Here is a 23,111-nt window from a genome sequence, read left to right on the forward strand (position 1 = left end):
GCACACACACACACACACACACACTTTTAGCCAGTCAAGTGTAATTACCCAACTGAGCCACCAGGTGGGAGAAAAGGTCGAGCTCCTTGTGAACTGTCGTTAGTTTGTTTAGACTTGTGGCAACAATGGCTACCATTACAGAACTGAAATGTGGTAAGTTATGCTCGAGCTAGCTTACTATCATTATTCTTCATTGGCGCGCCATAGAAATGCGATCGAACTAGCTAACTTAGTACTATCAACATAGTCAATAGGAGTGCAAGAAAGACAACGTCTTTGTCATTATATCCCCTACAATATGTACTGTACACACTTGGTTACTAAATGGTCTAAACTAAACTAGCGTTAGCAACTGTTGCAGGTCCACGTCTGTGTGTGTGATATTATATATATAACAGAATGCACGCGTTATTGTAACTAACTACCATCTACCAACCAACACGAGCATGAATTGATTGATTGATTGATTGATTGAAAACTTTATTAACAGATTGCAGAATGGGTACAATACAGTACAGCTCAATACACACAATTGTTAAGGGGATGCAGACCAGAGAAAGACTTTCGTCTTGTTTACATCAGGGTCCCCCATTTTTAATTCATCAGGACATATATGACATACATGACATACAGATAGTCAGTACTGCTACATCTATACATGAAGCTTCCATTAATTGTGGATAGATGACTTGTGTGTTACCTCTACTGACCTGTCACAATTATATATTTATTATTTTATATAGTTTAAATAAATATACGTAACTATATTTATTGTAGGGCAAATGTAACTGAGAGGGCATACATACCCTCATCTCGCACCTTGTTGCCCATATGCGCATGTCCAGAGTTAATTATATTGTATATTGTTTACACTGCCTTTTTATAAAAAAAAATATTTTTACTTCTCCACTGTACTATAATTCTGTGACCTGTACCTGTATGTCTTCTACTACCTGTACCTCCCCTCCCCCCTGCTGCTATGATGCCTGAATTTCCCCCAAGGGGATCAATAAAGGAATATCTTGATCTTGTATTTATATATATATATATAACGTATGTACATATAATATGTTATATTTCAGCTGTGAGGGAAACACTGGAGTCTCGTGGTGTTTTGGGCCAACTGAAGGCTCGCATCAGGGCAGAGGTGTTCAGCGCACTGGATGACCAGAGCGAGCCTCGTCCCTCCCTGACCCACGAGAACCTGCTTGTCAATGAGCTCATCCGCGAGTACCTGGAATTCAACAAGTACAGATACACCGCGTCAGTACTGACAGCGGGTGAGTCAAACGTTGTTGATGAAGAGCCAACTCTTGTGGTTCGCCGGTTGGCAGATGAAGTTAGGAAACTACTGTGTGAAGCCATTCTGGAGGATACCCCATATAGCTATAAAAGGTCTGGAACACTAATGCCTTGTCTCCATTAGCTATGTTCAGCCTGGCTGGGGCTAGCCATGGTCTAGCATGGTATGGTTGGGTCTGTGTCTCCATTGTTTCTTGTAAACTCTCCAGTTGCTAGGCAACTGTGGGAGAATTGTTCCCGGAGTAATCAAATGTAGAGACAGTCAGGTAGGCTTGAACAATCATGGGTTTAATACACCAGTTAGGTCCCGATGAATCAAAGAGTTACAGCAGGATGACTCAGAGAGCACACTGGCCGGTGTGTCCCATCTGAGCTCTGGATCAACCATTGTGGTCACATTATATACAGTCTATACAGGAGGGGCAAAAGGTGTGTCCATTGTCAGTGGTCGAACTGGAAAGGTGGGTGATTAATCTGTTTCATGGGGGGGATTTCGGGTCCATGGAGGGGGGGGTGATGTGTTTCGGGGTGGTTTGTCTGGAATGGTGCTCTGCTCTGGGAGGGGGGGCTTGGGGTGGTTGGACAGGAGAGGTGAGGTTGTGGGGTCTTTGGATACAATGGGGGGGGGGGACGTCTTTTGTCTTCATGATGGTGGTAGGAGATGATGAGTTTCATTCTCTCACACAACCTTTAAAAATTCACACCAGCAACTGTGGTACACAAGCTAAAACATAACCAGCCAGGTCTGGCCAGGTTGTGAAAGGTGGCTGTCTCAGCCCGGGTCCAGCAAGGTTTGGCCAGGTTCTAAAGACAATGGAGATGCTCACTGTGTGCCAGACAGGCCACAGCACAGCTGGCACAACCCTGGCTAGTAGAGACATGGCATAATAGACACCGATTTGACTGTGTTATACACTCAATTATGACCATGGTAAAGTAGTTTACAAATGTGACATAGATATGTATTTTTTTTGGGTGCAGTTAGAATAAATTATAGGCCATTACCAGTGTTGGGCAAGTTACTCAGGAAGTGTAATTAGTTACTTATTACTGATTACTCCTTTAAAACTTAATCAAAATGACCTTACTGATTACTTTGTATCAGAGTAAATAGTTATGTTACTAGTTACGCTACTCATTACTTTTGCTTACCCCACCCCCTCTGAAAAAGTGATGTACAACCTGTTTAGCTTCTGCTGTTAGCTGTCCAGATGTCAGCTGTGGTGGAAACAAAGTCTACCTCTCTGTAGTGTGGCCTTCAAATTAGCTCCCATCACCGCATATTCTCTCTCAAGGTAGTCAGCAAACGTCTTTCTCTGTTGGCAGCTTGACATTGTTCTTTGTGGGTATTTTCTCTATGATGTGTCAAAATGAGGGCGAGTCAACCGTGGAAATAGGTAACATCTCCTCGACGATATACCCAGCGTCAAGCTTCTTCAGAACTTCTCCACTCATGGCTGGGTGGTGTTTGCCCTGATCCTGTTTCTGTTGTTATGCCGGAGTACATCCATCACTGGCACTGGTAGAGGCTTCCCTGTCAGCATCATGTTTTTTTATGCGTCAAGTTTCACATTGTTGTGCTGCCGTGTCAGATGCTACATCAAATTAGACGTCATACCCCCCCCCCCCACACACACACACACACACTTTACAGCATCACCTCTCTTCCTCACACTCTGCTTTTTGGCTAGTAGCTGACATGACCTCGCTCTGACCTGCTGCCCCCCCACGCACACACCATCTACCAAGGATTGTATATAAACGTAATATAAAGTTATAACCGTTAATAAAAAAAACGCATTTTGGCAACATTGTAACACAGCGTTACTTGGATTAGTAACTAATATAATTACTAGCCTATTTTGGAAATTGTAATGCTAATTGTAAACAAGCTAGCCTATATTGATAAGCAAAGCAACAATGTAATAATAATACACTTTATTTGTATAGCACCTTTCATAGTCCACATAATTGTGTGAATGGCCCAGGCACACATGACAGCTTCAGACCTGAGGACTCTTTCTTTTGTTTGTTTTATTTTTCAGAATCAGGCCAACCTGAAGTGCCCCTGGACAGACAGTTCCTGGTAAATGAACTGAAAGTAGTGGAGGATGCAAGTTCCAAATCTGTGTAAGTTCCCCAGAATTCCATAGCCTACATTCAAATGCAATGGCTCAGGAACTAGGTATAGGAGTTTGAACGTGTCTGATGAACCCATAGAACAGGTAAATAAAGTAAAATTACTGGGCATAATAATTGATAGCCAGCTGTCATGGGCAGAACACATTGATACCATAGTGAAGAAGATGGGGGAGTGGTATCTCCATGGTGAGGAAATGTCTTTCTTATGTCCCTACATATATTGTGGGACAGGTGGCGAAATCTTTAATTTTATGTCACCTAGATTATTGTGCACCAGTATGGTCCTCTGCATCCAAAGGTCAACTAAAGAAATTGCAAACTGCCCAGAACAGAGCTGCAAGGTTAGTTTTACATTGTTCCATGAGAACAAACACCATCACTATGCACCGGCAACTCTCATGGTTAACGGTAGAGAATAGGCTGGTTTTCAACACAGTTAAATTTTTCAGGAACACTGTCTTTTCGTCTCAACCTGTTTTCTTATACAAACAAATTGTCAGATGCAGTCAGGTTCATTCTTATTTTACTAGGTCAGCTGATGATGGACAGATTATGTTACCACGTCCAAAATCAAATGCTTTAAAGAGGACTGTTGTTTATCGTGCCATCAATCATTGGAATAACTGCCCACTGAACATAAGTAAATTGAATAGTAAAGTGTCTTTCAAATACCACCTGAGAATGCACTACTTAAATATGTGAGCAAAATATTCTGATGTTGATAATGATGTCTACAATGTTTTACTGTTTTTAGACAATGTTACAATGTTTTTAGATAATGATGTCTACAATGTTTTACTGTTTTTAGATTATCATTGTTAATTGTGATTGTCATATGTATCTTATGTTGTTATGTTTTGTGTTGTCTTTCTATGTGGACCCCAGGAAGACTAGCTCGCCACTTAGGTGACATCTAATGGGGATCCTTTTTAAACAATAAACAAGTATGGAAATCAATTATCAATTATGGGGCATATATTGTAATCCAGGGTGACAGTGGCTCAGGAGGTTGAGCGGTTGTCTGGTAGGTTCCTGGGCCCTCATTTATCAATGGTGCGTACGCACAGATATGTGCGTAACCCGTGCGTACGATCATTTCTAAGCAAAGTGTGGGACTTATCAATTTGAACATGTGCTTGACTTTGTGCGTAGATTTACGCACAGCTCAGGCCGCGCGTACCTGGCGCCCAGCGGTAGAATATGAAGACTGCAGACGGACGGCATTATGCTTTCATCAGTTTCATGTATTAGTTTCAACAATGACGTGTTCTGTATGACCCGTAATTCAATATAGTGCATTGTAAAATAGCGACATTAGTGTAATTGTCAAACCCTAAATAGCATTTGGAATAGGTATTTCCGAATTAATTCAGCCTGGTTCATAGCGTTATTATAGGAATACTTCTCGCGGTGTGCGCTCAGATGTTTTCAGAGATATAGGGCATGTCTATTTGCAGAGAGAGAACATAATAATATTAAGTAGAGTTCGCTACCCGAGACACATTCTCCTTGATTTGTACCGCAATTTGAGACCCACATTGGAGCGTGGAGCAAATTTGGCTGATAATGTCGTTGCCGGTGGCTGGGAGGAACACGACTCATTCAGGCCTAATTGTATTTCATTCAATTGTAATGTTATTGGTATCTATAATTAAAATATCACTTAAATGCAGATCAGGGTTATCCACTGAAGCCATAATGACTCTGACCAGAACCCAGGGCTCACGAGCGCACAATAGGCATTGTAGAGCGCAGAGTTGGCCTGCTGAAATTGATTTCATTTCAGTCATTACAGTGCTTAATGTCGGGTCAGCTTGTCATTTATTTCTGTCAATGTGCTGGTTCTGTAGCAGGACTGGGTCAGTCAACATCCTTGGCTCCCGGCGCACCGAAGATAGTCTGCAGTCTGCACGCTCCCTCCTCCTCAGCGGAGTTGTCTGTGAACTTGACAACTTCATTGGATTTATTTATTCTCTAAAAATATCTATAATCATACGATTAAATATTGTTTAAAATAAAACGCTAAATACTATTATTCTGTGTGTCATGTTTCCAAATACGATTGTTCACAACGGGAAATGCTGTATACGTTGAATTAGTTGGTTAGACCTCGTGATCAATCTCGCTCGTGAAGTTTCTCAGAGTTCGCTCGGGTTAGACCATTATTTCACATCCCATGGGGGTGTTTCATGACCATATATGGATAATCGTGCACGAGCATAGACGTTAAGAACAAATGGTATTTATCAACACGGAATATGCGTAGGACCTGTGCACGCACGGTTGATAAATCCCGATTTTTCTGTGCATAGAGACATTCTAAATTCTGTGCTTAAGAACGAAAATAGAACACTTTCTAAGCATTGTTGATAAATGAGGGCCCAGGTTAAATTCCAGCTCCCCCTGCAGCATGTTCAACAAGACACTTAACCCCTAACTGCTCCCGATGAGCAGGTTGGCACCTTGCATGGTCACCTCCGTCATTGGTGTGTGAGTGAATGGGTGAATGTGAGGCATAAGTTGTAAAGCTCTTTGGATAAAAGCACTAGGCCTATATAAATGTAGTCCAAATTCTGTCCCGGGGACCTGAAGAAAATCAGAGTTGTCCACAACCTTTGCCTTGTGAAAAAACATCAACATTGTTTGTATTCTGACTTCTAATGTAATCTAATCTGTTTTTGAAGGGATCAACAGAAAGCTCAAGTCTCGACAAAGGCAAGTGATGACCAGTGATGACCAGTGGCAGCACTGAGTGATTGCCGACTGGAGGATTTGAAAGGCTTTGGAGCTTCACCCCACAGGCCTTTGTTCGAGACTCTTTAAGCTTTCTGTTGATCAAAAACACATTTGATTAGATTAGAAGTCAGAATGCAAACTATGTTGATGAAATTTCACAAGGCAGAAGGCAAAGGTTCCTGGCATTAGATTAGAAATCAGAACACAAACGATCTTGACATACAAAGCTTGTCAATGGAGCTAATCACAGTTCTACAGATTGCTCATGTTGACATAATACATTTGTGTACACTTTCCAGACCCCTTCTGTATGGCTTGTTGTCTCATTTCCTGAGAAGCGGTGGTGACGGTGAAGGGAGGGTCTTCCTGAGGGGCACCTCAGTCCCAGCTGGTCCCACACAGCTGCTCCCACACAGCAACATGTTACCTGGACCTGATGCCTAAAAGGTGGTTGATGATATAAGTTGCCCCATGGCTTACTTGTTGTCCAGAAAGTCTTCCATTGTAATATCACTGAAATGTTGCCCACAGGCATTATCGAGTATGGTGTGTTCTACTAAGCTGAATATGAGGGACATTTTTTATTTTTGTATTTGTTTACATATTGCCAAATGTTCATAGGTGGCCTATTCATGTTTCTCTGTGTCTTATGTTTGTTCCATTTCAGTCAAATGGTGTTACTGTTTAAAGTGAGCATATTTGCACGTTTTTGAAAATTGCTGACACATTTCACTGGCCTTTCTCACCATTCTATGTACCCTAGAGACAAAGTAGTTGAATTTACGTTCCTTCTGGTGTTGTATATAGTCTTATAGTTTTCTAAATAAACATTTTTATATCTATACTTTGAATTTGTATCATTTTATGGATGTGAAGTTGCAGTTTTATTTTGAACCACATGGTGGCGACCTCAACCAAGTATTAATGATTCTCTGACTTATAGACCCTTTTTGGTAAATAATTTTCCATGATCTAGTTGGTGAACTTCCCCAGTTTTTAAATAACAAATCTAAATAAACGTGGTTGTATATTCAGCTTTTTTATTTGAATAATAATAATAAATAATACATTTAATTTATATAACACACTTTAAACTCTATGAGATCTCAAGGGCTTCACAGCTAGAAGGAAAAAATAAAAGGAGGACACCCTTAATTTCAAGCCCTCGCATATCCCTCAACACTCCTATACTGTATACTAGAGGGGTCAGTGCAGGGTCGGCCATGTTCACTGCTCCTTAAGTGGTGTGTAGGGCTGTCGGGGGAATTGATCACACTCCTAGCAGGGCCGTTTCTATGCCTGTACGTCCCAGCCTCAGAAACACTTCTGCCCGAGAGGGCAAACATCTGTACCATCCGTCAGTGTTGTAGTCGAGTCACAAAATCTCGAGGTTGAGTCTAGAGTCCCCAGTGTTCGAGTCCGAGTCGAGTCCCCATTACCCGAGTCTAAGTCATCAAGGTTGAGTCCACTCCACTCTGGCAGTCAAAGAGCTGACATACAAATAAAAAAGGTCACCATTTCAAAGGTCACAAAAAAATTACACAGTGGTCACCATTTCAAAAGGGAGTTTATTTACGGTATTAATATAGCCATCAATATCTTATGCCAAATGATTAGGGCCTATTACAAAAACATTTAAAAATAAATAACTATTTATCAAATAACAAGTCAGAGTCCTCGTCTGCACCTTCCGAGTCCAAATGCAGTCAATGCTTGAGTCCAAGTCAGAGTCCGAGTCATCAGTGCTCAAGTCCAAGTCGATTCACGAGTCCTGAAAATCAGTCCAGGACTCGGACTCGAGTACTACAACACTGCCATCTGCAACCAAATTAAGAAAATGCAGCAAAACATTGAATTGGGTGTATATACACAGTATCACTAATAACAAAAAAATTTGCTCGTCTGAACATTTGAGTTATGCTGTGATGTAGTTATTGGAAAAGTAAACAGACATGTCTTTTCTGCATAAGGGAACCTTTATGGCTGCTTTCATCATTGTTTCCATGGACACAGTGAATAAACAAGACTGCACATTAATGGGTCATTATTTGATTTAAGATCCACTAACAATCCTTTAATGGAGGGCAAACCCACATAAATTCAGGTACTCACCTTTTTATTTGTGAAATAAAGAGTTCAACCTCCTTTTAAAGCTGATATAAACTATTAAAGCTATTTTATTTGACTGCCTGCGTTACTGCCTGTGGCTAAGTCATCACAACCCAGAATAGATGAGGCTCATTCTAGATCAACAAAAACTCATACTTGATAAAAGTGGACCTTTTATTTCTGCACTCCTGTCAAATAGCTCAATAATATATCCTCACTCAGCACAGAGATCACAGAGTTGTTGCTGTACAAGGGAGTATTCACCCTGTCCTGTTGCTGCCAAATATTGAAGGTTGTGTCACTGTTAGGTGTTAATAGACCTACAGTTTAGGCTGGGATTTTTGAGGTTGGATAAATGTCACTCTGACCGCCGACGCTACAGGCCCAATACTGCTATAGAGAAGATTATATTAAAAAAAATATATATACTTTATTTGATTTCCTGTAAAGAACCACCATTCTAATGGACCATTTCCTACACACCCTTTTTTGTTTAAAAGAAAAACATACATTAGGGTTAAGATTTATAACCCTCATAACATACTCATATGTGAAGTTATACTTATATTGGATGACACAAGATGAATCAGCTGTGCAGTATCCTTTCCCCTGGAGACATTCATTTAATTCTCAAATATGACTTAATCCCTATATTTATGTGAGTTATGAACTACTCTCCCTCTTGCTCTCCTCCACCCCCACCCCCAAACACACACAAATGGGGGGTTTCCGCCTCCGTTTTTTTTTGCTATAGCTACTCTCCCTCTTGCTCTCCTCCACTCCACCTCCATGACTCGCACACAGTTTGGGGTTCTGCCTCTGCTATAGCTACTCTCCCTCTTGCTGTCCTCCACTCCACCTACCCCCCCCCCCCTCTGTGCTGTACCATGGGCAGCTCAGGAACGCTAGGCACAGAGTCCTAATAACGTCCCTATGTGGACCAGAGCCAGGGCAGGTCACACAAAACATCTACAATGGTCAGCCCAGCCTCTCTGCGTCTCACTTCCTCCCTCGCCATAAAAGGGAACTTGACAATGGTATCTCACTCCAAAGACTAACGTCGACTTGAAGTATTGACTGGAACTGATCATCTATGGGTCTGGCTGTGTCATTTAATTTTTTTTGCTACATCCCAGATAATGATCTCAAAGTAGGTATATGCTAGTGTTTTACACGGTTTGCTGAATGGCATTAGCTTGTAATAGAGCCAAGAAGCCGTGAAGATGATATATTAACTACGAACCACCCACCTATTCTGCAGAGCATGCAGCTACTGTTAATGTACTCGTGTTTATCCAGTGTCTTAAATCATTGCTTCTTAGTCCCTATACTGACGTAATAATACGGGTGCTTTGTTTGTGTACATGCTTAGAGTAGACACTCAAGCAAACCTGCTTTGGCTACTTTACCTTGGAGTGATTTCCATATATGCATGTAACATTCTCAGAATTCATGTCTCTGTTATGGGCCAGACCTTCCTGGTCTTTGCTGAGCAATGGCTCTGGTCGGTCCTTCTGAGCAATTACAGAATGATGGCTTTGGCCCTATACCCACCCAGCTTAACAACACCAGATATGAATACTTGCTGTAAGCGGAGGAAATTGACCAATGGCTGATAGTTGTGCAATTGGCTGATTGTCCCAAAGTAGGAACCATTTGCTGAACTGTATACATTGGTTGTATGTGAATCAGGCAGCTGTATGAATACTATTGACTACAGTCGGTGTTTCACTTCATGAGACGGACTCCATTTAGAATGCAGCTACATTCCACCGGGGTCAAACATATCCATAAACATAGCAATTTCTGTTTAATGGTCGGCCTTCTATGGCTATGATACTGGGGTTACATCAGCAGTGATTCATGCATCAGAAGAACATATAGTCTGTTTCATCGTTTCGGCTCCCATAGATTGTGTGTGTAAAGGACAGCCCAGTTATACACTATAAATCATGTTAGCTATGAGTGACCAGTGCAGAGCAATGGTTCTCAACACAAGTCACAGGGGGGGGGAGTATACATATACCTTAAATCATTTGATTGTATAGATGCTTTTTATGTTGTAAAATAATTACTATTTAAAGAAGTTCTCCTCCAAAGTTAATCAAGTGGAATAGCCTGAAATATAATAACTTTTTATTTGTATAGCACTTTTCATACAGAGGTGGGGAAAATAAAATTTGATACAGAAATGGGGAAGTAAAATGATTTTATATGAAAGTTCTCTCTTCCGTCTGTGCCTAAGCATGTTGGGGGAGGCCATGAATAGGCCACATTTTATATATACTGTAGGCCAGTTTTTATAGGCCATAAACTAAAGAGGTTGAGAACCACTGGATATGCAGAAATTGCAATAAATGCCACCATTGTAATCGTTGTGCAATTGTTTTCATTGGAAAATGTGTCAATGATGTAAAAACGATTTGATATGTAGCACACACAAACACAGGATTCCTCCTCTGATGTGACATTCACTGACTTGTATATTTAGCCGTCCTTCAGTGGGGCTTTAAATGCCATTTTTCTCCACCCCCCCCCCCCCCCCCTCTCCCTTTCTCTCTCTTTTCTTTCCTTGTCACAGTAAAGTTTTCATGGTGGGGTTGGTGAGTAATAATGCTCTATGGAGGAACAGGGGAGGGAGTCTGCTTTGGCAAGACATCAGGACAAGATCATCCTGTTAAATTCAGATGGCGTCTCCGTTTCTCCACTTGAAACCTTTTGAGTCTTCAGACGTCCATCCTCCCTCTTCCTCCCCGCATAGACCATCGTATCAGGATAAGGAGTTTGAGATATGACCTTAACAGTGACATGACAAGGCACTGAATAATGGACCTTTGAATCAATCAATCAATCAATCAATCAATCAATCAATCAATCAATCAATCAATGAACAGACCTATGGTGAGCCACAGAATGAATGAATCAGTTCAATCAGACCAAGAGAAAGACAAACTGATTGATGTGCAAGTCTGCAAGTCTCAAGTCTGGCAGCATTTCCAATATGAGTCAAGAATTTCAAAACTCACTTCCCAACAATGTGTCAACAAAAGTCAAACAAAGGTTGAGAACGACGTACATGTTATTGTTTGTCGTCAACATGGAAGCTGAGATTCCCTGCCTGTGCTGATGCACTGTATAATGACGAGCCGTGGCCTCTTTGTCTCTGTGCGGCTGCAGGTAAATAACAGTGTTATCCCCATAGAAGCGACATTGTTTGTTTGAACAATGCATTACTGCTGAACCATATTTAGTCACTCGGGCTTGGGGCGCTCGCCTGCGCTCGACTCTCAAAGTAACACAGAAAGCTGCTGAGATTCCATGCAGACCCCACTGTCCATATATGGCAGACTGCAACCTCTCTGTTCAGTGTATCACAACTCCCTCCGGCTCCGTCTGTCTCCCTCCCTTTCTCCACCTCTTTTTGTCCCCCTCTCTCTCTCTCTCTCTCTCTCTCTCTCTCTCTCTCTCTCTCTCTCTCTCTCTCTCTCTCTCTCTCTCTCTCTCTCTCTCTCTCCCTTTCCCTTCCTCCCCCCTCTCCCTCACCCATCTCTCTCACACTGTCTGGGAATCTTTCCTCCAATTTACACCCTGCCACCATCATCTTTACACCTCCATGACGAGGACCAGAGAAAAGCCCCCAGAGGTCCTCCACTTTGGCCCTGGATATGTCATCGGGACTTCAGGCTGACACTGGTGCAGTGCTGGGGCCTCTCTGGCACAGAACAGGCCCGGGCCATCAAACTGCCTCTTGATTTACTGGACCAAATAGAACACTGTCCTTATATAGGAAGTTCCATTCGAAAGAAGTTGGAACGCAGTAGAAAGGGCGGGGGTGTGTTGGGGACATGCAGATACAGTATGTAGGATACGCTCCGTGCGCTGTGGGCATGAGGGGAATCTCTTAACGACAGCAGCTACGGCAGGGGGATTCCTCAGATGGGAACAGCTGATTTGCGTTAAGAGGAGCGGGACAAGATTGCATAACTGATTAAGCTTTTGGGGATTGTGCCTGGATCACACAACCTCTTGGTCTCATGGGGAGCCTGGGGGCATGTAATGCGGATCAGTCTAATACTCAAAATAAAAATTGTTTTCACAATTTGTAAATTTTTTGTAGAGATCAGTCCTCAGTTTGATCCTGGTCTCATCAAATAGTTTTCGTCCATGGTTCCAGGCTGTTGTAAAAGCTGAATAATGAGATGCCAGCCTTCATGTCATGGTATAGATGGCATGCAGAAATGTCTTACTGAGGAAACAATAAATGGTTAATTGATTGGTTGATTAATAGATACTTTTTTTATCAGGAAATGGAAATGTGCTAAGGGACAGTTAAAAACAAGTTAATATCAGACTTTAATGTCCAAGGATTTGGAACATAATTGAAACACTTAACATGCTTAGGAGTGTGGGACTGGAACAAGAACTCTTCTGGGCCTTTTTAGGAATGGGACCGGATCACACACCGGTGGGACTGTACCATGGCTTCTGCACCTCATAAGGCATTATTTTAAAGGGACACGCTGGACAGAGTGTCCACACACTCCATACACAGACCCAGCAGTATGATAAATGCACTTACCGTCAAACAAGAAGATAGATTTCCTCTCTGTGCGTTTAGTAGAAAGCTATAGCACAATGCATAGAAGGGGATGTGTAGGGATAGCCAAGCTAAAACTCTGGGAGAGGTTGGCTACGCATCCGCTTCCATTCATTATGCTAAGCTAGGCTAACGTGCAGCCGGATATCTTTCTTCAGAACGCAGAGAGGAAACCACAATGTTGGCATATTCCTTTAAGTTTTGAATATTTATGTCATTGATATCATAGATACACATAATTTCAATGTACTATTGCCGATGAGGACGTTTGAAATGTATTTTAATGTTTATTACACCGCTACGGTTAGAGTCCCTGTGATCTAAAATCACTAAAGCTACCGTTACACTAAGCAGCGCTAAATTATATTTTGTATTGAACTATTTTATCACACTTTTTACTGTCTGTTCTATTTGATTATTTAGCCTATTTTTAAACTGAATCAAACCGCACTTTTTTACTCTATTCTATTTTATTATTTGTATTACTGATCCTAATGTGAAAAACTGTGATTTACCTTACCTTGCTACCTCTCTATCTTTTTTATGCTCGCTTATTATGCCTGTATTTTTACTGTTGTGAAGCACTTTGAACTGCAATTTCTATATGAAAAGTGCTATACAAATAAAGTTATTATTATTATTACAAAATGGTCGAATCAATACTCGTATAGTTCACACGTTGTCGCGAACAATATTTCAATAGGACTACCATCCAACAAGCCAGCATGCATTGACATTATGTCTGTAGCCTGGTACAGTGGTACAGTATCTCTAAAATGTGTGTGTGTCCTCTACCCAACCCCCCCTCCCACCTCCAATGTACAGTTTCTACGCCAAATGTATATACACTCTTTTTCTGGACACTTTTGTATCACAAACAGTACTGTATTTGCAAATCTGATATGTCATAAATGTATAGATGTAGCAGTACTGTCTATCTGTATGTCATGTATGTCATATGTTATGATGAATTGAAAATGGGGTACCCTGATGTAAACAAGACGAAAGTCTTTCTCTGGTCTGCATCCCCTTAACAATTGTATGTATTGAGCTGTACTGTACTGTACCCATTCTGCAATCTGTTAATAAACTTTTCAATCAATCAATCAAAGTGCGCATGTCGCCTGCCTCCTGCGCTCTCAGTGGAGGATGCTGCTGGTGGACCTTGGATGGAGGAGGAGGATCTGTGCGCAGCCCCACCCTTACGCACGAAGGCGCAGTTTAAATGGCAAGGCCAAGTACTTTACCGGGGTAACTTGGACTGTTCGTTTTTGGAGTACTTCGTCAACGCCGGACGCTCCAACCCCCAACTTTCCGAATCCAAAAAAAAACCCGCTGATCAGAATTCCATCATATATGTAAGTATTCTCGTTTGATCATAAATACGCATGGGGCTCCTCCGCTCCGCTTTATGCATGACGTTGGGTTGGAGTGCACTTGTCATCGCGCATCTCATTGAGACTTCACTCCATTTGAAATGGGCTTTGCTTTACATTAAATGTATTGTAATTGTGAAACAATACAGCTTCATGAACATGTCATGATACAACAGCCATTCCTTCACTGTTGCACTCGAGGTTTTAAACTTGTACTGAGCAAATTATGTAATAGTTAAATTATATACTATCTGTACCTGCGTGCAGGTGTCGTGTATCGATTAGCAAATACTGCACTGAATGACTGTTAAACCCTGAGCCTTTGTCAGATTCAGAAGTTATAACATAACTTAAAACAATAATGGACACCAATTGTAAAATGATATGTTCGTCAATAACTTTGTCTATTAGTTCAGGTTTCTTTCTGCTGTTTTCTCTCGTGTCATAATACTAGGAAGTAAGCGGCAGTTGTATCTGAGAACGAAACGGAGTTGAGACTAACCATGGAGTTTCCTGTTCTCCAAATATGGTTGCATAAAGTTGTCGCGTCTTTTGCTGACCATTGTGGTGCAGGCTCAGGCTGCAGACACAAATGAAATGACAACTGAATCCCTTTCGTTTTTCTTTTTCTTTTTGTATCACCATAAGAGCAATGGAAATCAGTGATGGTGACATTGGTATTGACATATACGAGACGCAAGTGCAACAAAGGCTTGTAAATGCATTGATATGGTTTGTTTGTGGCTTGTCATCATAAGGCATACAACTAACAAGATGTAGCACGGCCAAAGGATAGGCTTGGTTTAGATTCAGTTCAATGCGCCAAAGATGGAGGGTGTCTGTGTACTGTGTCAGAAGGCCTTGTGACTTGTGGGCACCGTAGTGTGGCAGTGAAAGGGTTAACCTGCTGTTGTGTGGCAGTGAAAGGGTAAACCTTCTGTGTATTGTCGCAGTGAAAGGATTAACCATTTGGTAGTGCGGCAGTGAAAGGGTTAAAGGTTTGAGTCTGTCCTTATCTGTTGACAAACAGTTCCTGCACTTGTGAAACTGTGTTTAAATGAATAGTGTGATTCAATCAGTGGCACCATTCTTTGTGACCGTTTACCCAAACAGGACTTTGTCCCAACAACAAGAGTTAAGATTAAAGTGTAATGTAATCATCACTATCACCTCATACTAAGGCAGATGTTGTGCACAGAGGCATGCAAATCAATACCTTTTTAGGACACAAGTCATAATTTTGTGTGACATAATCTGTCCTTCTCCAAGATAACAGAAAAACATTTGGCGTCCATTACATTAGTTCAAGCCAAAATAATAAAGAGTCTTTGGTATTCTTATTGCGGGAGTATCGCCATTATAGACCTTATCTCGGTGGTGACCTCATCAAAACCTTGTGTTTCAGAGTTTGTAAGCTAACTGACCAATGACCATAGGAAATTATGAGTATGTGCTATAGCCAGGGAAGAGGCGGAATAGAGTCTTTCACAGACCCAAAGGCCCCATCGTATCGCCTGCAAATAGAAAGGTCAAAGAGTCTCCAGAGGGATGAGTCCCATGCTGTATACACAGATTCCAAATGTCCACTATTCAGCTTCCCTACTCGTTTATTGTTTTGGTACAGCAATAATATTGAAGTCCCTTAAATGGGATACATTATAGGCTTGTACTATCCTCTGTTTCTCAGCCTTGACATCATGCGTTCAGGGAGTGTGGGGATATCTAATGACAGAGAAGGATTTAATGAGCTAACAGAAATGTGATATTATTTTATCATGATGGTTTACATTGAGTTTAGCAGGTTAGTGATCATGTCATGAGCTTCTTTTTTGCCACCTACTCCTTTTTTTTATCTACTTTTTCTCCCCATTTTCTATTTGTCTCCCATCCCAATTTTGTATTATCCAATTCTACCCTCCCCTGTCTTGAACGTTGCTAGACCATGCCTCCCACTGGTCGGCTGCAATGTGGACCAAGCCTTGCATCACGTGTCCCCTCCGGTACACGAGGAGGCAGCTGTCGCATCTTTTCACCTGTACAGCGCGATCTCTCAGTGGCAAGGAGTAACGCGTGGGAGGCTCACGCTGCCCCCGTTGCTTCCTGATTCTGCTGCACAGGCGCACCAACCGACCTGTAGGAGTCGCTGTCCACAACGTCCGATCCCCACCCACCGGCTTTCCCACCCCCTAATACTGCCAATTGTATTAGTATGAACGACCAGCCAAGCCGGAAGCAACACAGAGAGCTGGGCTCGAACCCAGCATCTCCTGCGTTAGTGGCGAGCGCCTTGCCCACTGCGCCACTTAGACGCCCTTGCCACCTACTCCTATATACATGACTGAGACATGACACACAAGTCTGGCTTCTTAACCCATTTAGACCTAAAACACCTGCTAATAATGCATTATATAGCCTGCATATACACACAAATGTGTTTCCCGGTTTCAATGGGTTTTAATTAGGGATGTGTATTGGCAAGAATCTGGTGATAAATCCATACATTGTTTTTTGAGAATTGATACAGTATCACAAAACATAATATTTTCTTACACCCCTATTCTGAATGGATGGCAGCTTCATCCCCTACATCAGACACGTATTATACAATGCAGTGAGTGTTTAGTCTCGTGGGAAAGTGGAGCTATGGATTGTGTATCATCTGGCTTTGTCTTCAGAAAAGGGCAGAAGTCATTGCACTTTCCCCCAGTCCATCTCGTCTTCCTCCTCTCTTCCCCCTTTCATTTGCATGTGCTGACAAACAGAGACCTCTCTGAGGGACGTTATCCTTCATCCTTCAAAGACCATATCAGAACCCTGTCAACTCCCCACTCAGACAGCTGTCCTCAGCGCACACCGGCTCAGAGAAAAGCTGTGTGGGCACAACATAGATGTGGGAGGAAGGGGAGGATATGGGGGAGAATTCATGGCAGATAATAATAACGTGAGGGCTGGATGGATGGCGCGCTGAACTTAAAGAGCGTGAGGAGGACACTGATTGGCTGTAAATGCTGTAGCGTGGGGGAGTGTCCGAAACAGTCCAATTACTTCGTCAGCATGAACGAGATGATCATCAGAGCGTCAGCTGACCCATGTCTCCTTCAGATGAACGAGATGATGATCATCAGAGCGTCAGCTGACCCATGTCTCCTTCAGATGAACGAGATGATGATCATCAGAGCGTCAGCTGACCCATGTCTCCTTCAGATGAACGAGATGATGATCATCAGAGCGTCAGCTGACCCATGTCTCCTTCAGATGCGTGCTTGCCTTGCTGGTTTGTCCACTGATTGGCCTTTGCAACCTTTGACGTAGAGCTGGTCGATAAATTCATATCATGATATTCAGAAGCCCTTTTTTTCTATATTGATATATATATATCAAGATATCTGCTCAGTAATGTCATGTCAGATAATCCAATCAATGGTTATCACATTGGTCCAGCATGGTAATGGGGAAGTGTGATACCATCAATGAAGTCCGTTTTAAAATGTTTTGGACAGCCCATGTATGAGTGTGAATGTGATATATCACCAGAAAGCACTCAACCTCTACTGTCTTAAACTATGAATGAACACAGTGCTCTAACTTACCGTCTTTCGATAATAATGTTTGAAAACATTGTTCCTCTGAAAACGTCCAACGGACTTATATGGTTCTTCTCAAATATTTACACATTCTTCCAATTTGTGGACCGTCTGACTTGACTTCAGGGTCCCACGGGCCATGTTGGCAATCTTTCCCATGAGGACCAGTGGCTTTTCTGCATAGTTCCTTGATAGCTCATTGAAAGTGCAGTCAAACTGTACAGAGATATGGAGAGCGGGATTAGATAATGTGTGTAGGTCTAGTAGAGTGGACTGGAGTGGGTCATGGTCTGAGCAAGTTTAGCTGAACCAGCCCAAGTCAAGTTTATTATATTTATGATATTGTTCAGGTTTAGTATTGGACTCCCTGGATCTTTTAGCAGTATTCTTTTGGGTTGTGAATTCAGTCATATTTATTACCTAGCAATAATGTGCTTATTTGCACCTAATTATGTAAAGATGGTAAGTTGGAATTGTATGCACATTCATGGTTAAAGCCTACGAAAATACCAAAAACCAACAATGCATTTTTCTCTACTTACAAAGTATGATCCATCCAGCCAACCCCAGATTACAGCTCATATCCAGAAGTCATAGAACTCCACCTGAACCGTCCGGAACTACTTTAGAAGCAATCACTATCACTTCATATTTCCAAGAAAAAGTACAATGCCCGTGTTAATTGCAATGCTGAATTATACAGACCAAAGCAAACAGCACAGATCTGTGATTTAAGAGTTCTATGACTTCTGGATTTGAGCTGTAATCTGGGGTTGGCTTGGATGGATCATACTTGTAAGAAGAACAAATGCATTATAGGCCTTATCCTTTAAAGACAGTAGAGTTTGAGTATGTTCAGATGATGTCTCTCATTCTCACTCAGAGTGATTTTAATCGATTTTAGAACCGCTAATACATGGCTTTTTCAAAATGGACTTTATATTGTTCTTCATCTCAAGGGTTAATTAATTATGTTTAACCCATAGGCCCATAGTTTGTGTAATACTTTCATGTTGTGTGTACAGCAAATATGCTACTGTATTTCTTACTCATGCATTTATGTAGTTATACTTAAAGGTTGACAGTTAGTGTTCACCACAACGCCTGCACCTGCTCCTGCTTAAGACTTTGTATAGTACCTCCTATTACGACTCCCATACTGCTGGCCTATCATCACAGGTACCGGTCCATACTACTGTACTTACGGTGATTGTTGTGGTTGAGTGTGAGAAGGCAAGCTATGGGGGCCCATATGAAGCATGGACAATTGGACATTAAAGCCCATGGAAACCCACCTCACCCCCCACCCCCCTCAGCCTCCCTGTTATCATTTTGAGAGTTTGGAGTAAACGGCGAAGCCCAGCTGAAGACATACTATTCCCTATATGGGCTTTGTTCACTTGCCTTGCTGTTTAGGTCTGCAGTCCTGCTCCAGAGAGGGGCCCTTATATGGTCATCGCAGCACGGGACTGAAGCCTAGCAGCAGGGAGGGAGAGAGGGAGAGAGACAGTGGGAGGAGGAGGGGGGGTGGATGTTATTGTTAGTTGAGCAATTACTTTCAGATTGAATAATAGTAAAATGGTCATAATATAAAACCACGGTTTAATACAATTTTACATGAAGTTGTGGAGCGTATGTCCGGCCTTTAGTATCGGGTAAATTAAAAGCCACCTCTTCAGCCTCAGATCTAAATTGGAGCCGAAATGGTTTGTGTGTCTCCCTTGAGGCAAGAAGGGCTGAGGGGGGGGGGGGGGGGGTCTGTGAGAATGACTGCACTCTGGAACTCCCTGATGGGAGTTAACATTAACTCTTTCAGTTACCACCAGTAGCAGGAGACATTGTTGCTACGCTGTCTCTTACTGCAGTGGTTCTCAAGCCTTTTTATGTCAAGGACCCCAACATTTATATGAAATTATATCTCAAGCCCGGACTCCTATATGCTTTGTTTGTCTGAGGGAAGCAACAGTTGTGATTGGAGGATCAAGAAAAGAATGCAGGGCTTGAGAGATAGGTCAATTGACCAGGGACCCCCATCTGAGAAGATATTTGTTGTTACATAATGATTCAATCCAGAATCCCATAACTGTCTATACTGTAGGTAGAGAGATAACAGAAGAGAGAACAGAATAGTCACTCTTATGTGACTATTAAACTATTCCCTGGGGGGGTCCCCGGATGCCACTTTGAGAATCATCGTCAGTGTGAGACTCATGTTTGGTGAACCCTGTATGCTACAGTATGTAACATGTTTGGCATAAACTCACTCACTACTTTGAAACATCCCTACTTTGGTATCTGAATGGACCTATCTCAAACCTGTCCTCTTTTCTTGATCCTCCAATCACAACTGTTGCATCCATCCGAAGGTGGGGCTTGGGATAGGTCAAGTGGATCCTTTTCAGGTGGCAGACCAGATAATACCGTGATATTAACCTTTTATGGGCACATGGTAGCTGGTGAGCAGGTTTGTCTGTATGTGTGAACTGCGTGCCAGTAGCCAACGGGCGTTGATTAAACTCAAACCATCATCTATCAGGAAGAGGAGTCCCAACAGCCTTTAATATATCGCTATGATTTCTTTATCTCTGCCACTGATTACGTTTTTTCAGTTCTTAAGTCCAGTCTTTAATTCATTAATGTTTAATGTCTAGAATTCCTTTTCATGTTGTTTGAAAGCCCTTCAATAGCTCTGCTACAGCAGTATATTGTGAGAATACATTTACCTGTTATGCTACAGTAACCCTATGACATACATAGCACTGACCCAAGTTCCTCTTATTATATACGCCTAGTTATTTCTGGGCCTGAAGCACATCTGCCAGACATTTCTCAGTCTCACGTCTTCTCAGTCATCAGGTGTATTTTAAAGATGAATACGTGTTGCAATTAAACTTTTGCAATATACCGTAGATATTGTGTTCTTTCATATTAAAGAGCCCTGATCTGTATGGCTTTGAATTCCGGGCCTCTCGAAGCACTACTCCTGCAACTCCCCATTCATGCCTTGCACAATGGGTTTACTCACTATAACTGTACCCTGTGTGCCACTGTTTTATATTTCATACTTATACATATATATGTTTGTTTTGTTTTTAACTCCACTGACACTTTTGCCAAGACCATTGTTTGTAATTTTGACTGTCTTGTTTTTATGCCCTGTAAGGTGACCTTGGGTGTTCTGAAAGGCGCCTCCAAATAAAATGTATTATTAATATTATTATTATAAAATTATTGCAAACCCCCGACGAGCCTTTTAACTGTATGCCTTTTCATTCCGTTCTCCATTATTCACTTATTCCTCCTTTTTCAACTTTTTGTCCTTTCTATCCATCTCTCCCTCTCTCCCTCCATGTCTTCCTTGTTTCATTCATTAATTTGTCTCTTCTGTCCCCCGTCCACAGCCGGCCCCACCACCCCTAACCAAGGATGTCCAAAAAGGCTCTGACAGAGGATGAGAAGTTCCTCTTCCTGGACAAAGACTTCCTCAACAGCCCCATGGCGCAGGCCGACTGGTCGGCCAAGAAGCTGGTGTGGATCCCCTCGGAGAAGCACGGCTTCGAGGCCGCCAGCATCAAGGAGGAGCACGGCGACGAGGTGCTGTGCGAACTGGCCGACAATGCCAAGAAAGTGACGGTCAACAAGGACGACATCCAGAAGATGAACCCGCCCAAGTTCAGCAAGGTGGAGGACATGGCCGAGCTCACCTGCCTGAACGAGGCCTCTGTGCTGCACAACATCCGCGAGAGGTACTTCTCCGGCCTCATCTATGTGAGTATAACTAAGGGTGTAATACAGTGATACAACTCTTGGTGTAATACAGTGTATAGAAACCTTAAAATGTATCGATCGTTCTCCGGTTCTTTCGTTCTCTTCCCCAGTTTCTCTCGTTCTTTACGACTTGAAAAAATAAATAAACATTATGTATAATCTATAATTAGAGTGCTGAATACATTTGAACACATAAAGAATCGAAAATTGATGTGTGCCCGAATAGGTCTGAAGTGCTCGGAAGTTCAAATAAGTGTGATGAAGGTGCAAAAATTATTTCATGCGAATTGTTAAAAATATGTGCATATTAAAACAGAACTGGGCTACGGCCCATAGCGGCACAAACAGCCTTCTTCTTCTACAACACGTACAAACGTGCACGCACACACACACACACACACACACACACACACACACACACACACACACACACACACACACACACACACACACACACACACACACACACACACACACACACACAGTCAAACAAAGAAACATTCAGGTGCACAGTCGCATACTGTATACGGACATGTTTTCACAACCTGAGCTCAGACAGACAACTCACGTATTGAAATGAGAATGTTATTGAGCATGAATGTAAACATATTTTCTTGGCGTCAAGGTTCTGTCTCCCTGCGGAGCATCATTTAAAGACAGCCAAACATGACAGGAGGGGGAACCATATAAAGCCATGTCCTATCGGGACCACAGGGAAACAGAGCCCACAGGTGGATGCTGGGGAAAAGAACATGAGCACGTAGCAGCAGCATGAAGCAGCAGGTGGAGGCAGCAGGTAGCAAGTAGCAGCAGCAGGTGGAGGCAGGTAGCAGCAGGTCAGGTAGCAGCAGGTGGAGGCAGCATGAAGCAGCAGGTAGCAGCAGATAGCAGCAGCAGGTAGCAGCAGGTAGCAGCAGGGCAGGTAGCAGCAGGTGGAGGCAGCATGAAGCAGCAGGTAGCAGCAGATAGCAGCAGCAGGTAGCAGCAGGGCAGGTAGCAAGTAGCAGCAGCAGGTAGCAGCAGGGCAGGTAGCAGCAGGTGGAGGCAGCATGAAGCAGCAGGTAGCAGCAGGGCAGGTAGCAAGTAGCAGCAGCAGGTAGCAGCAGGTAGCAGCAGGGCAGGTAGCAGCAGGTGGAGGCAGCATGAAGCAGCAGGTAGCAGCAGATAGCAGCAGCAGGTAGCAGCAGGGCAGGTAGCAGCAGGTGGAGGCAGCATGCAGCAGCAGGTAGCAGCAGGTGGAGGCAGCAGGTAGCAGCAGGTAACAGCAGCAGGTGGAGGCAGCAGGTAGCAGCAGGTGGAGGCAGCAGGTAGCAGCAGGTGGAGGCAGCAGCAGGTAACAGCAGCAGGTGGAGGCAGCAGGTAGCAGCAGGTGGAGGCAGCAGGTAGCAGCAGGTGGAGGCAGACTAGTGTAATAGGCTAGCTGACCCATCACCACTCCAGTTCAGCCTGAACTACCTTCACAGGCTTCACATCACAATAATTCAAATGAATCTAATC

The 23,111-nt window shown here is 42.7% G+C and overlaps 2 protein-coding genes across 5 annotated transcripts in view; both read left to right on the top strand.

Annotated features, from left to right (window-relative positions):
• The first annotated feature begins 64 nt into the window (after positions 1-64).
• cep20 (centrosomal protein 20) lies at positions 65-7,022 on the top strand. The gene is made up of 4 exons (XM_084318632.1): positions 65-153; positions 1,083-1,280; positions 3,348-3,432; positions 6,480-7,022. The coding sequence occupies exons 1-4, from the start codon at positions 126-128 to the stop codon at positions 6,622-6,624; spliced, it is 456 nt and encodes a 151-aa protein (XP_084174758.1). The 5' UTR covers positions 65-125; the 3' UTR covers positions 6,625-7,022.
• Positions 7,023-14,105: 7,083 nt separating this feature from the next.
• The window catches only part of myh11a (myosin, heavy chain 11a, smooth muscle), a 70,619-nt gene continuing 61,613 nt past the window's right edge, over positions 14,106-23,111 (top strand). For all 4 annotated transcript variants that reach the window (XM_084318714.1, XM_084318715.1, XM_084318717.1 and 1 more), the window contains exons 1-2: positions 14,106-14,244; positions 21,248-21,614. In XM_084318714.1, coding sequence (XP_084174840.1) covers positions 21,273-21,614 — 342 coding nt within the window. In that variant the 5' untranslated portion in view covers positions 14,106-14,244; positions 21,248-21,272. The remainder of the gene's footprint in view (positions 14,245-21,247; positions 21,615-23,111) is intronic.

This window comes from Notolepis coatsorum, assembly GCF_963971535.1.
Source record: "Notolepis coatsorum genome assembly, chromosome: 7".
NCBI lineage: Eukaryota > Metazoa > Chordata > Actinopteri > Aulopiformes > Paralepididae > Notolepis > Notolepis coatsorum.